The 18349-nt window shown below is 37.6% G+C and overlaps 2 protein-coding genes across 3 annotated transcripts in view; both read left to right on the top strand.

Moving 5' to 3' along the window:
* LOC306994928 (uncharacterized protein) overlaps positions 1-12078 on the top strand; it is a 40614-nt gene extending 28536 nt beyond the window's left edge. For both annotated transcript variants that reach the window (XM_079605927.1, XM_079605926.1), the window contains 6 exons: positions 8852-8969; positions 9165-9250; positions 9412-9689; positions 9857-10030; positions 11334-11648; positions 11737-12078. In XM_079605927.1, the coding sequence (XP_079462053.1) occupies positions 8852-8969; positions 9165-9250; positions 9412-9689; positions 9857-10030; positions 11334-11648; positions 11737-11861 (1096 nt within the window). In that variant the 3' untranslated portion in view covers positions 11862-12078. The remainder of the gene's footprint in view (positions 1-8851; positions 8970-9164; positions 9251-9411; positions 9690-9856; positions 10031-11333; positions 11649-11736) is intronic.
* An 838-nt stretch (positions 12079-12916) lies between these two features.
* Positions 12917-17383, top strand: LOC306995515 (zona pellucida sperm-binding protein 3-like). Its single transcript, XM_079607181.1, has 8 exons — positions 12917-13342; positions 15484-15599; positions 15698-15789; positions 15903-16080; positions 16391-16508; positions 16693-16772; positions 16912-17030; positions 17297-17383. The coding sequence occupies exons 1-8, from the start codon at positions 12941-12943 to the stop codon at positions 17344-17346; spliced, it is 1155 nt and encodes a 384-aa protein (XP_079463307.1). The 5' UTR covers positions 12917-12940; the 3' UTR covers positions 17347-17383.
* The last annotated feature ends 966 nt before the right edge of the window (positions 17384-18349 follow it).

Here is an 18349-nt window from a genome sequence, read left to right as displayed (position 1 = left end):
TGCTATTAGTGCTTTGATGCTGTGATATATTATTTTGATGTTCATTTTGAGCTGGTGTTTGGCAATTATATCTGGAGGTATTTCCCCCCTCAAATTTTGTTTCATTTTGTCTTTGATAACGGACGAGTTGTTACAAGGTAACGTAAACTTTCCATTCAGAATCTTATTGGCCTCCATTTTGGCGTCACGCGCTCATCATTCATCCACTCAAAACGTAACGGTAAAGGGGGTCGAACACCGGACGAGAAGCACAGCTCCTCGTATTTAAAATTCGAACGCATTATTATCTGAGTGTACACACACCGGCGGAGCCATTCTGCGTTTTTATTGCTTGCCATAAACTGAGGAAGTGCATGTCCGATGTGCGATACGAGTTGTCCTAGACGCGGCTCGGCGCTGCGCTTCTCGTTCACTCTTTGGCCGGTTCGCAAGCTCAAACAAGTGTGTGCAGCGTGCCTGTTGTTTTGTTTCTCGTCTAGCTAGATCCGTTGTGGTGTTGTAGTTTTAATAACGTCACTAGTTGTTGCAAAAGCATGTGAAAAAAACTACAAAGTTTGCTAGGTGTTAAAGGATAATTCCGGTATTTAACACCTTGAGTCTATATTGTAGTTTGTTTTGGATGAACAAGAGTGGTGGACAAAATTTTTTTGACAATGGTTCCTCTCTCGAGTTTTTGACTATAAAAGAATTGGCCATGGACCCATTTAACATTGGAGTCAATGTGCATGTCCGAAAATGTCATTAAAACAACCTTTAACATTAGTTTTCAAAACTGTGCAACTCACCGAGTGATTAGTGATGTTAGTTGATGTTCCAGAAACAAAAAGTGTTGCGAAATACAGTTTCTGTCGTTTTTTATTCGTCATTTTGTAAAATCCCATTAAATTCTGTTGGAGTGAGTGCTCGTTAATATAAATGCGCTAACGGAAACGGAAAGGGGGCTGTTTACATTTGGTCGATGTAGTCTTTTTGCTCGCTTCCGTTTCTCATAAGGCTAGCGAGCAGAGCTCTTTACCGCAGTTTTTGACCGCACAAATTCTAACCATATTGAAAGACGTGACCACTGACCAGTGCAATATGAAGTTGAACTCGACTGTGACCGTGAGTGTCCCGCGAGACATAAACATCGGTTATCGCCATCAAGTGGTCGGGAGTGTGCTAACGCTTCAGATTCAAATATTGAGCGGAAGTTACACTGTTCTGAAAAAATAGTTCCACTATAGCAAAGTAAACGGATTGGATTCATATATTGCGACGATATATTGTTTATAATCATCAACGAACACCACTAACCACTCGGTGAGTTTAACAGTTTTGTAAACGAACATTATTGGCTGTTTAATGACATTTTCGGACATGCACATTGACTCCAATGTTAAATGAGTCCATGGCCAATTCTTTTATAGTCAAAAACTCGAGAGAGGAACCATTGTCAAAAAAATGTTGTCCACCACTCTTGTTCATCCAAAACAAACTACAATATAGACTCAAGGTGTTAAATACCGGAATTATCCTTTAATCTCGCGATAAAAAAATTGACGGCGTTAAAAAGGGTTTGCGTTAACGCAGTTAACAACGCGTTTAACGGACAGCCCTAATATATATATATATAAATAAAACGCAAAGTATTGCAGGAAAAAGGCAAAATTAATGCGATCTTTAAGAAAAAAAATTAAATACTCGACGGGCCGGATTAAACAGCCTAATGCGGGCCGTAGTTTGCCCTCCCCTGACCTAGAGGCTACCCTTTTTCTTGAAAGAGTTGGTCTGACTGTCACAGTTTCTCTGAAGTTCTCAGATAGCCCAGAAGGGCTCACACTGGACATTATCGGTCAGTTTGATTGCCATCTTGTGTGTCAGATATAGAACAATGGAGTACTAAAACTCAATTGGTTGATTACTAAATTGTTGAGAGCCTTTTAGGTAGGAATGAGGGGTTAGGCCACAATGTCACCATTGTTACATCTAGGGATGCACGATATATCGAATCAATATCGTTATCGCGATATCATGTTGCCCGATATTATATCGAAAGTTTCGCGATCATTTTTTTTAATTTTTTTTATGCGTCTGACATGCACCTCTCGAAAAATACACGTTGCTTGGTAGCGTTGCATTTCCCCCCGATTAATTTCCTGGTTCTCCTTCTCCATAAACATGCAATTAAGGAGAGGGTTAACTTTTCATGCTACAGATTTCCCACAATGGTCAGAAAGAAGACTGTTTTTCTCAATATGACTCGTCGCTACTCGCTCCAAAGCTAATCGCCGTCACTCTCTCACTTCTCCCTCGCTCTACCACACAGTCCCCACACACACACACTTGCCGGCTCGACACACACACCAGCGCAAAAGTATAAACATCAGGCCACCTGGCCGCTTCATGTGTTTTCTCAGATCGGATAGCTATCTGATTTATCAAAACGATTCCATTTACACCTGGGCACATAAATGTGTTTTTGTAAAACCGATATAAATCCGATCTTCAATTCCCGCGCTATATGCAGATTTAATGGAGTCCACGTCACCGAAAGCTAAAATTTCTAAATCAAAGACCGCAATAAGAGAGCGCGGCAACAGCCCTGGTAAGATCATTTCATTTAATTTCTTTACTTTTAATGAAGATGATTGTGTGTTAAGCGTCTGTGACTTTCACTTTGATTTGCGATAGTTTGCACGTTGGCTTGATGAATCGATGCTCAGCTTCGGTGATGTGTGCTGTAGTAGCGGCGTCATATCTGGCTATAACATGACATATAGCCTATAACACGCTCTCACACATTACATTTTTAGCAGTTTTGTTTGGATTAAAATTTACGTGTTTTCAACAACCACTTGTCCAGTTTTGTCTGGAATGCGCACCAGACCTCCAGAAGTGGTTTGAGCGATCGGAATTGAAATATCGAAATTAATATCGATATTGCAATATTCAGTATCGATTTCACAATATCACATTTTGTCAATATCGTGCACTCCTAGTTACATCCCCATTCCAACGCATGCAGGACGTACTGGTTGACAATGCGTGGAGCTGACCTGATGTCCTGCCCAAATTAATTGTTGTCCTAGTGCTCTCTAGAGCAACGGTCCCCAACCAATCATTTGGTACCGGGCCGCACAAAAAGAATAAATAACTTGCATTATTTCCCAAAAAAAAAACAAAAAAAAAAACATTTAGGCTATTTATTTTATTTATTATCTGAGTCTGAACGATGTTTTATTTAGAAAAAGAATACATTTTAAAATAATAAAATTTTAACATTTTAAAATAAAAAAAGAGAGGATGTTATTCATGTTATGTTGTTGGCGCGATGTTACGAAGACGCTGCTAATAAAATTGCGAGTATCAACACATTGGATTCACGTTTATTATTATATTTAAATAATACCCCAGTTTTTATGCCGATCATATCATTTTATTTTGTTGTATTTATCCACCACACCTTAAAGGCCGGTCCGTGAAAAAATTGTCTGATATCAAACCGGTCCGTGGCGCAAAAAAGGTTGGGGACCGCTGCTCTAGAGGACTGCACAGGTTGATCTAGTTGCCTTGGCTGGCTCCTATGAGCAGCACTTGAACAAACTAAAGGTTGAGAGCAAGTAGGATACCGACCCGCATACCCTTGTCTAAATTGTGATGGTTGAGTTCCTGTTTGGTCTGCCACCCGCTGTCTGGTCTTATTTGTCTAAATGCTGCGTTCCAGAGTTTGCTGTGCCGCTGGTACAAACAGTTGGCCTGGGACTCCGGGGAGGTCACAAAGTGTCCTCCTACTAGCTTCTGATAGTGGAGACTGTGCCAGCCACTATTTGGCGGCGTGCTTGAGTGAGTGTTGACATGAGTCTACCTAGGGCTGGACGATATGGCCAAAATTTATATCACGATATATTTCTTAATTTCGGTCGATACGATATAATTCCGATATCGATATGAACAATATAAAAACTGCCAAGAACGCCCACAATTAATGTCTGTACCTACAAACTTCAAGTCTCTGAAACCTCCTCCTATAAAACTATCATATTTTAGAAATAAAAATGGTACAAATAAATTATTGTTAATATTTTATTTGTATATTGAGCCTTCATACAAAAAATGTGAAATAACTGTCAAATAAACAAAGTTAAAGATATTAATAAGTTGACTTATTAACTTAAGCTATAGGCTAACATGGGTTGATTATTCTTATAGATTGAAAAAAGTGCTTCAGCCAGGATAAAGAATATGAAAAGTGCTCAGTTGCTGCAGAAAACAAACCAAAAAAATGTTGCTGAGGGACATTTTGAGTGTTGATGACACCCTGAATTCGTTTTGATTGATGAATCTGAATGTAGTGTTTACATGAACGCTAAACAAGTGATCGTGTTGTTGTGCGCGTTTGTCACAAGCTTCAAATCAATCAGAAGATATTTTGACATGCGCACACCACGGCACAAATATAGTTTCCAGCTATTTGCACATAATAACTCCATTCTCTGAATCCGCCATTTTTGTCTGATAAAGCAGTCAGGAGAGTTAGTAGATTAACGTTGGAGGATTTGAACTTGAGAAGCGGAGTGTAGCTACTACTGACGTCTTTCCGCGATTAAAACAAGATTACTTAAGTTCATTCATGTTTATTTGATTCTATAAAATTTTTTTTAAAAAACTAAAAGGAAGAGATGATCGGTTCATGAGCAGCTTTAACTGATGCTCTACAGCGATCTGTCAGACACATTAAAGAGCCACAGAACGGTATTTGTTTACATTTCCTGACAAAATTGCCAAATTTGTAAGTTGAGACTTTGTTTCACAACTAAAGTAACCTGTTCTGTCCTATCTGTCGGCGCGCTCTCTGCTTCGCGATGTCAGCGTGCTCCCTGCTCCACGATGTATTTTTCACTGAGTGAGAACAGTGTGGCGTGAGAGAGTGGTGTAGCTTGTTGGACATAGCAACAGTAACTAAAGGGCGGGTCTTTGCGACTGTTCAATTTGGAGGCAATGAACATATTAACCGTTGTGCCGTGCTGCTTCTATTTATCACGCATTAAAAATGAAAACGTAAACGTAGCCCACGCCTGCTGTGTTTATCGGAATATCGGAAATGTGTTTAAAAATCATATCACCGTTATTGAGAAAAATTATATCGCGATGCATATTGATATCGAATTATTGTCCAGCCCTAAGTCTACCCAATTCTCTTGACATGAGTGTGAATGCTTGCAATAACGCATCGCTTAGGATTTGGGTTGAGGGATCACCCCTGTGCTTGCTGTGCTATGAGTAAGTGATTTAGGATTAGCCCAGCACTTCTGTAGCTCCTCAATATAATCTTTGGATGGGGGAATGCTTAGAGCAGACAGTCTTGCAGTCCCTCTGAAAAGACACTGGCGGGAGCTGCCGCTGTAAGGGCAGTGTCCAGCCTTAAGCGTGCCAACACAATCTGGAGGGCTTGTCTCACTACATCGTGCTCTGATTCTACTCCTTTCCCTGAACCATGTGTTGTGGTTCTGAGAGTAATCATGAGAGAACAGAGTTGATTTCCAATAAGAATGCTTTGTTTCCTTCCTAACGAAACTCTGAAAGGCTGCCATAGACGGCACATCCTCAGGAATGAGTAATTCCCTACTGGGATTTTCCAACATTAGTGATTGTCTACCTCTGTTGCAGATTTAGTATTAAGGACTTAATCTGGGCAAACTCTGAGGTCAAAACCTCCATTTTATTGGCTAAAGAAGTCTCCTTATGTCTCTTAGTGGTGGAGACACTCACTGCTTCCACCCTTTTTTGCTTAGCAGTCACTTTTCCCTGCAGAGGGTCAAGGGTCCCTCTACTACAGCTAGCCTGGAAGCTCTCTGCTCCCACAACATGGAGCAACAATTCATACAAGCATCAAAAATCCATAATAAGGGTCCTTTAACTTTGTACACAATTTTCAACTTGTATAATCCCTTTTATTAACTGTTGGCCTCAGTAGATCAGTTCATTTTGTGGAAGTTGTGTCTTAGCGGGAGGCCCTCGCAAGCGCCTTCTCTTCCTTCTCAGCTTTGTGGACCTTCCTGGCGTGGTCTCTTTCCAGATCTTCAACTAAAAGATCATCCATAAAAATCCTGTCTGTCATATTTTTATTAGTGATCGACCGATTTATCGGTTTACCGATATTTTTACAGATATTTAAGCATTTTCCCATAATCGGGTATCGGTTTTGTAATATCGGATTCACCGATAGACGGCGCCATCTTGTGGGCGTTTTGAGAATTTCGCCATTGCAGCACCGCGTCTGAGGAGAGACGAGACAACAACTGCGTGCACAGTACAGGTAAAGTAGGTTATATGTAGGCCTACTACTTGCTTTGCTTCAATTATTCAACCTTATTTTACATAACAGACATAATGCAAAAAGACAAAAATGCCTGATATGTAAATTATTTATGCAGCTTGGCGGCTCTAAAAAAAAAAATCACGGAGTCAGCCTAAAACGTTGTGTCCAGTCTCAATAAAGACGTATCTTTACATGAATTAAATAAAACCAACGTGAATGAGTGCATGTTGTAAATAAAAGCGCTGAATTTAATTCTCTCTCTGTTGTATTCGCTCACCATTAGTCGCATAAAAAAAGTTTGTTCATATTGCTGAGCACTTCATCATTTTTTTTTACCTCATCAAAGCTTTTATTTTTAAGCAAAGACACTTTAGTAACAGTGCACTTATTTTTTTTGCCCTCAGACTTCTCTATTTATTGGTGTATAAATAAGTTTATTTATTTTTTTGGAAACAGGAGGGAGTGATTGTTATAAATAAAATAGTTTGTTCAGTTCAGTTGTGTTGTAATAATTGTGTCAAAAACAGAAGTATAACAGTAAATAAATATCGGTTCTGCATATCGGTTATTGGGCATGTAAACATGCAAATAATCGTTATCGGTTTTAAAAAATCAATATCGGTCGATCACTAATTATTATATCTTGTTTCAGGGGATGTATCAGGTGAATACATCATTACAAGACAATAATTTATTACACTATATAAGAGAAAAACAAATAGTGTCATGTACATACCTACATGTAACGCTATGTAATCTTTAAGAATACTACTTGCTTAAATCGAAAGCTCCGTATAAATAAAACCAGCTATGCAATGCCAGTCTGTGTTCTCCATTATTCCTGTTTTTCCAACAACAATGCACTTGACTTCAGAAGGAAAATTAGGAAATTTCCGATAGCACGTGAAGGCAGCGTAAGTTCCTGAGATGGGCAGGCCACAAATTTTAAACATAGCAGAGGGGATTGCTGCGGTGGCTTTTTTTTTATCCGTTTTTTTTCCTCAGTTACATCACCTTCTCTTTTAAAGTAGTGCATATTTACATGCATGAATCATTTGAAGTGTATTGTACGTGTTATACATATTGAAAATAGCTTGTATTTGTCTGAAATTCCATAATCCTCAGCCAGCTGAATATAGATATGGTTGTCAATGAATGTGGTTAAATGAGACTTTAATAAAAAAAATTCCCAATTATTTGGCAAGAATAAACCTGGTGTCCTCCATTGTTCCTGTTATTTCAGACAACACAGCACTTGAATGCGATGTGCTCATAATCACGCCTTCAGAAGTGGGAAGTAGGACATTTCCGAGACCTTCTACTTGTACTACCTGACCACTGTACCACCTGACCGCTGCAGATTCATTTAGGCTTTGATGGCAGGTGTGTTTGAATTGAAGTGGTGCTGACATCAAAGTACCGTGAGAGCGATTCAAAAGCATATGGAGCCGTCTACTATCTAATTGCTCTCGTGGTACTTTGATGTCATAAACATATCGGTCTGTGGAGCGCTACTTCAAGATGAACACAACTATTATCAACACCTAAATGAATCTGAAGCTGCAGGCGCCATCTTCTGGTCAGACGCGGGAATTCATTTGGTGTGTGCAGTGTATAGTGGGTATTCTCTAGCCATTGTGCGTACATTGGATGTACACACATTATTGTGGAATTGAATGAGTGCACTCTCATCCACTATGGTTTTGTACACTACAAATGGCTGTCCCTTCAAGTAGTGCCCTATTTAAGGGTATATAGGGGGTCATTTCAGATACAGCCCTAGTGGTGCCATAGAGACATCATGTCTTGTCATTTCGAGACTACAGTAATTACGACATTGCAGCATTAATCTAGACGGACAAAATCATTAATAATTCTGATAGCATGCCAGATGAGATAGACTGTCAGAAAAATTATACCGTGAATACATCAAATCGCAATTACAACGTAAGCATATTTCAACTAATGTATGTGTACTAATATTAATTTTCACTCTTTATTCTACGTATAACAAACCTTTTAAAACTAGTTAAACTTCGTGAATTTATTTATAAATTATAGAAAGATGCAACTAGGAGTACTAAGCTCCACTAAAGTAGCAGTGTTTTTTTTTTTTATTATTCAACCCGTTTAGAATGTTTAATGCTTTTTTTTTCTTTTCTTTTTTTTCTTTTTTAAGTTTGTTTACCTGACAAGTTTTTTTTTTAAAGAGACATTTTAGTGATGCTGCACTTTTTTGCACCCTTTATTTATTGATGTAGAAATGTTTTATGCAAGGAGGGAGTGAAATTACAGAATTTACAGTATAGAAAAGTGTTAAGAGTTTTGTTCTTTTCAGTGCTGTTATAACTGTTGAAAACAAATAATATAGGCTTCAGTTCTGTTTATCGGTTATCAGGCACATAAACATGCAAATAATCGGTATCGGTTATAAAAAAGTCAATATCAGTCTATCTCTAGTGTCTTGTAGTAAAAATGTATGGAAATTCTTTGGAAATATTATTTGGCTTATCACCAATAAGTACATTTTAATTTCCCCCCCTCCCCAATTAGTTGTCTGATGGATGGACCGATAACGGGCTCAAAGTCTCGTTTCCTGCCCAGAATCCAAAATGACAAACTTCAACTCCAGCTGGATGCCTTCAAGTTCCACCAAGAGACGAGGCCAGAGGTGTATACTGTATTCCCATGAAAACATGTTCTCAGGCCCAAAACATTATAAAATGGTGGTGGAGGGTTTGTTATTTTTGCTTAGGTTAATAATATTAGATGGAAAAAGAAAAGTCGGGTTGTTGTAAAAATTTAATTCTGATGTCAGTAGTTCTGTTTGAGTTCAAATTAACATACTTCTAATTTTGTCGTGCAGATGTACATCACCTGTAATCTTCAAGCTTACCCTGTAATGGATGCCGTTAACCCCTTTCATAAAGCATGCTCCTTTATCGATGGAAGGTGTGAAGCTTTGCTTTTCTCTTTTTATTTTTTATTTTTTATTGTCTAGTAAAGTTTTACATTTTAATCAGACTCTCGCCATGCAAACTGTATTTTCTACAATACTGTTTCTTTGGGGAACCAACCTCAAGTTTCTCTCAATCCCCTCTTTAATCTACAAGCTGGAAGGCTGCAGATGGAGATGACTGGGCTTGTTACAACTGCCAAGGAACAAAAGACTATGCTCCATCCTTCCAATCCACACTGCAACAATCTGGGCCACCTCCTGCTCCCAGACCAGGCCAGAACTCATCTTCCCCAAAGCACAACAAATTCCAGCCCAGAATTCAAGAGGGTTCTGGAAGTTATTTCAGTTCCTTGCTAACAGATAGTGAGCCTATTCCCTCTTGGAGAAACTTAATTCTCCCACAGGAGGAGGATGAGGGAATTGGTTCAGTGGGTAAGCACTCCCAGGTCTGGTGATTTTTGTCTTGGTGTAATTTATCTTAAAGAACAAGAACACTAATTAAACTATTGGTGTATTTTAAAGCTGATATTTTGACATTAAAATTGCACATACGCATATTTGCACTAACCATTTTGAAAAATATCGCTCCGTGTCAATAGGGTGGGAACTGGAGAAAACAGTGGGTCCATTGGCCATCTTTCCAAAGAAAAGCAAAATGGGATTTCTGGCTCCTCCTAGAGTGAAGGAGGGTGTTCCTCTACCTTCTCTCAGTAAAGATAAGAAACCGATGCCTCACAGTAGCCTATGGAAGAATGGGGTCACTGCTGAGATGGGTTTGTATTCAACATGTTACAATCTCTCTTTAATTGGGTCAAAAACTAGGACATACAGTAGTTTTTTTTTTCTCGTTTTTTTTCGTAAATGCAAGTTTAATGCAATTTAAAATAGTATATTTGAAGTTGGATTTCACTTTTTTTTTTTTTTTTTTCTGCCAACTCCTTTGAAATGACCTATGCCTACATTTGGAAAATGTGAACTGATTGCAAACTGCTATTTAGGCATTGGGCCTCATTCGTGAAACATGAGCAGAATGAATTTGTATAAGTTGTTCGTAAGGCCATTCTAATGTACATTTTTGGGTTCATGAATCTTTTATTTTAAAAGTGTTAGTTGGTACCAAAATATTTACACCTTTTCCCATTTACGTGTAAATGGTACATAAAATATCAATGTTTTGTTCTTTAGGAAAACTGATGACATTGCATTTTGATAACATTACCATAAAATATAACAAAATTACTTTCGTCTCCGTACATACTCTCCGTCGCCATGACTACCGCCGCTATTATTGGCTCTGCCCACGTGCGCGCAGTCCCGCACCCGTTTTTAGGTGGGAGTGAATGGAATTAATGAGCTGTGTTTATTGAAGATTAAATACACGAGTCAATCAGTTTTTTATACTCTCTATTTCAGAGTACTTGCATTTTAATTATGTATTGGTATATAAAGACAGTTTAAACAAATTTGAATAAGTTTTTTTAGACAATTCTGACCTACCCTGCCTTTAACTGAAATTCTTCACATTTAACTATTTGTTTATAATTGAAAAACTCCAAGTAGACAGTTTTCACCTATTATTTTAGATTTCTATTATTCTGAGCAGCAATACTATTTGTCGTCTGTATTATTTGACTTAACTATTTTAATTGCCTAATTTTGTTAGGCATTGGGCCAGTTTGGAGCCAAACCTGAGAGATCCCAGGAGATCCCACAGCATTCCTGTATATATGATTCACATAATTGTTTCATGGGCTGGGATAATTTTTGGAAGTGTGCATGCATGCCCTTTTTTAAAATGATTCGAATTCATTAACAATAACACAGTGATCTTAAGGTTACGAAACCTTTGTAGTAATTTGTGCATAAAATGGACCAAAAACTCTCCTCCGGATTTACAGTGTTTCATAAAATGGATCTAAAACTCTCCTCTGGATTTACAAAGTTTCATAAATGAGGCCTTTTTTATTTTTTGTTAAGTATTCAGTATTCATATGGTAATTAAGTTAATAAAGGTCATGGAAGTTAAAATGCTTACAATTGCTGAAAACTGCAGCCTAAAATAAAATTCACCAACAGACCAAGTGGGTGGTGTAACTCCTTCACCCTCATGGGAACCCACTGTACAACCGAATATCACGGAAAGTGAACCAGAATCCAAGAAGCTGGAAGAGGAAGAGAATGAAGACCATGACGGTGAAGAGGAAGACCATGACGGTGAAGAGGAAGACCATGACGGTGAAGAGGAAGACCATGACGGTGAAGAGGAAGACCATGACGGTGAAGAGGAAGACCATGACGGTGAAGAGGAAGGCCATGGCGATGAAAAAAGAAAAGGAGAGACAAAAGAGTCTGATCAAGGCATGTGGAAGACTAGATTATTGCCAGAAGAAGGTACAAAATGGCATAGTATTTGTTTATTGAAGCATTGTTTGATGGGGTACTAATGTTTGCTCATGGAATAGTTGATTGTATCTTGCAGATTTTAAGGAATTCTTCAAAACTCATGCCTCTAAGAATGAGGAAGACTCTGGACTGCATACATTGGGTATAAGCCGACCAGAAGAGGAGCCAGCTGACATCTATCACCCTCCTAAGGACTCCTGAACTTCTAAACCAAAGGATATGAATGCTTGCAAAGATGAAACGATCTCACTGAGGTTGAGGAAAATCTAGTTCATAAAGCACACAAGCAGGAAACAAGACATAAGAGCAGTTTCTCCCTTTGTGTTGATTTAGTTTCATAAATAAATATATTTTTCATTGTCTTCATTCATTGTCTGTGTTTTTGTTATGGAATAAAAGTGGAGACACTCATGATGTAATTTGATTTATTTTTATTTTTTAAAATACCTTGGATTAAAAGGAAAGCTATGAATACACAATAACTAAGATTGGTGCAGCACACTAGATAAAGGTGTTGTTTAATTTGGATTCTGAATTGTACAGGCTATTCTCAAAGTGAGTTGTTTTGGGAAAGAAGGCCTGTGGTATATATTATTACATGGGTTATACTGAAGACCATCAAAGTCATTGTTTAAAAAAAAATATTTAAATCGCAATTATCAATAAAAAGAATGATTAAACAATGCATATATTGCCATATATATAGATATATATTGGCAGAGTTTGGCAACATAAGTGATCAAAAGCATCTGCTCGTATAAGGTGGCAGAATGATTTATATAAAATACAAAATAAGTTGAGACCACAAACAACCCTTACTATAACCATGGCAATTGTTGGTTTGTAATCAGCTAGATGTTGAAAGACTCAAGTCTCATTAGATCTATGCACATGCAGAATTTAGGGGGCGCTGGGGAATTGCTTTTTAACATCTAAGTGGATTGAACAATGGAATGAATGTAGAACAAAAATGTAAAGCAATTGTGTTGCTTTAGCTCTTTTTAATTTAAATAAGCAGCAGAAATAGTTTTCTCTCTCATTTGTTTTGGCCTTGCATATAAAATCAGTCGCCTAACATGCCGCCTACGCCTGCAGAAAGAGTCACTAAATTATTTTATTTCATTTTTTTAAATAAAAATTAGTGAATGAATTCAAAAGATTACTGGGTCAATCAAAATTAATTATCAATTAAGAATCAATTAAGAACAACTGTGTAATTGAATAGATAGGCTCTGTTAAAATGCATCTAAATGAGAAATCCTACTTCCTGCTTCGCTTGTATGCAGGTTCTTCCGGCCACGACGATGCCATACGGTAAACTTATAGGGACACTTGTTATATTAAGTATATGCGTTGCAGGCGCCATTCGCAATTTAAAGGAAGGTCCAATGAGAGGGCCAGATTCTAGACAGTACAAAGTTGTAATTTTACCGACTGAGGATCCTACAGATGATAGTACAGACGTGCCCTCGAGCAGAGTTGCACCTGTGCAGGTGCTTTGCACTGAGCGAAGCATGATTGTGCTCATCAGAGCGGACCTTCACTCCAACGGCCGTCATGTCACTGCTGAAGAGTTTAGCCTCGGTCAACCGTGCTCAACCAAGAGCTGCAAAGCCTCTCAGTACAGTGATACTGAATATCTGATTAAAGCAGATTTGCACCAGTGCAGCTCTGAATTATCGGTATGTAAGAGTTTATTTTTTTTGTGTGTTTTGATCCAAATGTTTTGAGGGGAATTAAGTTAAATATCATTTGACAAGTCGTCACCTTTATTTATGTAGAGCTTTTTACAATACAGATTGTTTCAAAGTAGCTTTACAATGATAACAGGAAAATAATGCAATAAAGTTAGTTTCGGCTGTACTGCAGATCTAAAAGAAAATAGTGTCATAGTCCTGCTTAAATCTACACTGTGTGAGATTTTCTCCCATCTAGCGGTGAAATTGTATATGACTACCAACTGAATATTACTTTCTAGCCCCTCCCATTCCGAGGGTGTTTTAACTCCTACGGTGGCCGTATTATTCCAAGATTAACATGCCTTCGACTTCGTCCATGAGTGTTCATTGACGCGAGGAAAAGTATCCTAGATGTCGTTCTAGCGTTATGCACAACCATGCTATAGTTAGCCAAGCAACTATAAAACTTTGAATTTACACCAATAGGCTGAATTACCTGTCGAGAAGAAAGCAGGCAAGCTCTTTCCATCTTGGAAAAGCCACTCCAATATTGACTTTGGTCTTGTTGATTTGCCTGTCACATTGTCGTTTTAATTCTCTTTCACTTCCTTGGCGACTCTATTACATGTCCTTGAGAATAGGCGTGATCCTCCATCTTCAACAGGCTTTCAAATCTGCCGGCAGTCGCGAGTAATTCGTCACAGTGCCACTGAGTGTAAAAGCACGAAAGACGAAGCTTGAATTTCCAGGTATCTCTTTGGCTAATGTATTTTCAAGATGGAGGCACCACATGGCTGCCACCTTTCGAGCGACTCACTCTGTATTCTGAATGGTAGATTCTACGCTTGCGAGAATACTTTATTAGTTGGTGGAAGTAATTACACACTAGGGCTGTAGTCAAGACCACCTTTGTCAAGTCCAAGTCAAGACCAAGTCCAAAGAGGTTCGAGGACAAGACCGAGTCCAAAAAGGTCTGAGTCAAGACTGAGTCCAGGACAGGGAAAAAAAAGTATTATGCATGACATTATCAAGACAATCATTTTGGGTTATTTGTTGATCTAAAAGCAAAAACGGTGTCACAACACCCAGGATTTTTAACTATAGACATTCCCCTTGATATCTCATAATCTTCTAATCTAAAGAAAACCGAATGATGACATGGTGATACCTCATAATAGCAGTGTTAAAACTGATATACAAACACCAACCCACTACTATTACCACTGCTAGGACAATATAGCTTCACTCCAGTAAAATATATCTGTGATAATTTCTTCGTTAAACCAAACTTTTATTTTGATGGGTTTCTGAGCGTATCTGGCGATGAAATGCTGAAGATGAACGTGCACTTGAGTATGTGTAGTACATGAACCTGCGGCACTCATTTGCAGAGACTCGCTGAACATTCAGACTTTTATAGCAGTCTTTTATATTCACAGTCACTACTAGTCCATATAGCAATTTGGTATTATGATCGGCAGTGAATAGACGGATCTGTTATTACAGCTATGCGCCGGCATTGTAGCAAATAGTAGAAAATTAATCTCACACCCGCAAGTCGTATACTTGTCAATGACGGGCACTATAATCTGCGGAGGTTACTGCGGAAGTCTGCGGGAAGCATATTACAATAATACGTTACTGGGAACATAATAAAGACACCTGGACTTGGTCGAGACCAAAAGCCATATTTGGCAAGACCAGTGGCTGAGACCGAGACAAGTCCGAGTCCGAATACCAGGTGTCGAGTACTACAGCCCACTGTGCTCACTCGCATATCATTTTTAAAGAACAAAGTGTTTTTTGCTAAGAATCAACTTAAAAAATTACACCGTGTAGCTTTAAGTAAGTTCAGTGATAGTTATTTTGTGTTGTAAAAAAGTTAGTTCATTAATTTTGTTCATTTATCTAGGCTATACTGCCACTTTGAGCTGGACGATGGCATCCGTTTGACCCAGTTTAGTTCTCATATAATGGTGTCAATGCAGGCAGATCAATAATATTGTTGAATATTAAGTCAGCTTGAATATTAAGTCAGCTTGTCAGTGTTTGTCAAGAAAAGGACAGCATATTTGTATTTTGATACAATTTAATTTTTAGATGGATGGCGATCATTTGGTTTATTCATATAATTAAATTTTTAGATTGATGGAGATCATTTGGTTTATTCCAACCAACTGATCTACACCCCTATGCAGAACAGATTTGGAATTGTAAGGACAAGCACTGCTTCTATTCCTATTGAATGTCGCTACAAAAGGTATGGACTTTATCTGTATGGTTATAATAATTTATACCGCTTCATTTCTGCTGTCTTGCTGCCTTCTTACTGTATATTTGCCACGATGTATATCTCAGGACCCACTTTGTAAGCAGTATTGATGTGAAGCCTTCCTGGCCTACCACATCAGCTCTGGATTTGATTGGTTTTTCCTTTCATCTTATGAATGGTATGTTTAGGATTAAATTAAATTGAAAAAAGTGTTTTTTTTCAGGGTAAAATAACATTTAAAAAATTTTTTTTTAATAAAATGTATTTATTTACCCCCTTTCTTCTTTTTAGATGATTGGAGGACTAAAAGGTCATCCTATGTGTACCACCTTGGGGAAGTGATGAATATCCAGGCTTCTTTCTTGATGGCTGAGCATGCTCCCTTCAGATTAGTAATGGACAGTTGCGTGGTCTCTCTGGAGCCTAATGCCGCATCAGTGCCGCGCTACGTGTTCGTTCAGAACCATGGGTCAGTCGGGATTTGGGATTCCAGTGCAATGAAAACAAGACAATGATATCATAAGCAAATTTACACATATCTTTGGCCTATAAACCATTCTTTTCAATTAATGTTGAATGAATAGTTAATTCATTATTATGTTTGGAATGGTTGCATTGTTTGAATTTAACTGAATTGCACATGTACTTTGCAATATCACTCATGAGGTGCTGTAAAACTTAAGAAAAATCATTAGTGTCGCATGATATTTTAATGACATGATTAACTAGTATTTGTATTTAAATCTTAACAATTGGAATTTCTATCCCTTATGTGGTAGATGTCTTGTCGACTCTAAAGTCCCAGACTCTAGTGCCCGTTTCATGCCCAGAAAACTAAATAATGTGCTTCAGATGCAGATGGATGCTTTCCTTTTCCACGAAGACCACCGGAATGCTGTGAGTCCTATAAACTAAAACATTTCACTCTTCGGTTTTATAGAACAGTGTTTTGAGAGAAGTACGACTGATTTTTTTTACTTTTACTTCAGATAGGACCTGTCACTTCTAATTTGCAAGTTGCTTTGGATAGAAAAAAAAGTATTCTAAATGAACACAAAATTAATCCATCTTTACTCCATAGATCTATATTACATGCCAGCTGAAGATTGTTGAAATGGAGTTGAATATCATGAACAAGGCCTGTACCTATTCTGGAAACAGGTATGAGTGATTTGTATATATTAACCTAAGGGTATAAGAAAACTAAAATTCCAAATATAATTGTTTGAAATACAGTATTTGCATTTGATAACATCTGATATTTGATGTCGTCTGACTCAAGTTGACTTGCTTTCTGAAGGTGGCTTAGTGTGGATGGTAAGGATGAGGTTTGTGAATGCTGTGAGAATACTTGTGATGTCATCAACCAGAAACATATTGGCAAATGGAGTAGACTACCAAAAAGGTCAGTCAGTAGAGGTAAGTTTAACCAGGTCACATCATTCCAACAAAAGGCAGTACCATGTGTTTTATACAGTTTTCTGTTGAGACCATTAGAACTTTCAAGAAGCAGCGGAAGATACACCTCTTTCTGCATACAATTTGCTAATCTACAACCATAAAAACCATGGAAAACTCTTTATTTTCTACATTTCACCTCTGATCCTTGCTACCTTTAATTGAATACTATGAATACCGTTGGCTCTGACAAATTACTTTTTTTTTTGTTTTTTTTCTCCTTTCAGATACAGAGTCCAACACTGTGTTGCTTGGTCCCATAACCGTTCTTGGCTAAATTCATTGAAAAATAAAAATTATTGTTTTTCAATCTCTTTGCATTGTTTTAATGATTTAACCACCTAATTTTAAGATGTAGTGGTTCTGCAGAAGAGTCTACCACTGTCTCAAATAGGGTCAGTTTATAATTTGGGCTGGTCTGTGAAGACTTACATCTCATATTTTTAATGTTGTTTTTAGTATTATTATTATTATTTTTTATTAATATTCATAATCAGAAGTATTACGTATCTGTTTTATACCTTTTATACTTTTTATATACGTTCATAATCATTTGTAATCATTGTGTTTTATGAATCATACTGTTCACATACCGTTTTGAATGCATATGTGAGAGTGGGAGATTTTGAGTGTGTGTCTGGAATGAAATGCATGCAGTGTTTTTTCTGCCTAGCATAATATACATCCTATGCTATGTTAATGGAAACCACATGTTTCAGCCTATATGAACTGAAGTCCTTTGTTAAGGCAGAGAGAGAGAAACTGACTGAGATGCAATGAAGATCTTTTGCTGATCCGCTCTCTCCCTTATGTCTTATATAAAATGGTAAAATAAATTCGATATCTTGGCAAAATCACTGGTGTCTGTTTCCATGAAATCAATTAACAAGGGGAAGCACGATTTTTAAATCTACAATTTGGCGTCACTGAACACGATCGCATATCCAGCCATTCGTCTCAATCATTACAGGTAAGACTTTTTTCCTTTCTAAAAAAGTTTTAAGTCTGCCTGATGATTAGAGACAGTGACTGAAACTGCTGAAAAGAACTGTGTGATTTCAGGTACCAGTTGTTTTGCCAATGAATATAAGACATAAGAAAAATTAAAAAAAATATAAAAATAAATACAAATTTAATAATTCAATTTAATTTGGCTTATTTAAGTTTCTCTGAAAAGTAATCCTCTAACAATATTTGATATGCTGGGATGGAGATGGATCTTTTTTAGAAAAAAGGCCATTTAGTCATTTGGGGGAATTAGCTGTAAGACGGTTAAGCTA

Source organism: Phoxinus phoxinus (assembly GCF_949152265.1).
Source record: "Phoxinus phoxinus genome assembly, chromosome: 3".
Lineage (NCBI taxonomy): Eukaryota > Metazoa > Chordata > Actinopteri > Cypriniformes > Leuciscidae > Phoxinus > Phoxinus phoxinus.
Note: the sequence above shows the minus strand (reverse complement) of the source record. Positions and strands in the feature narration are given on the sequence as shown.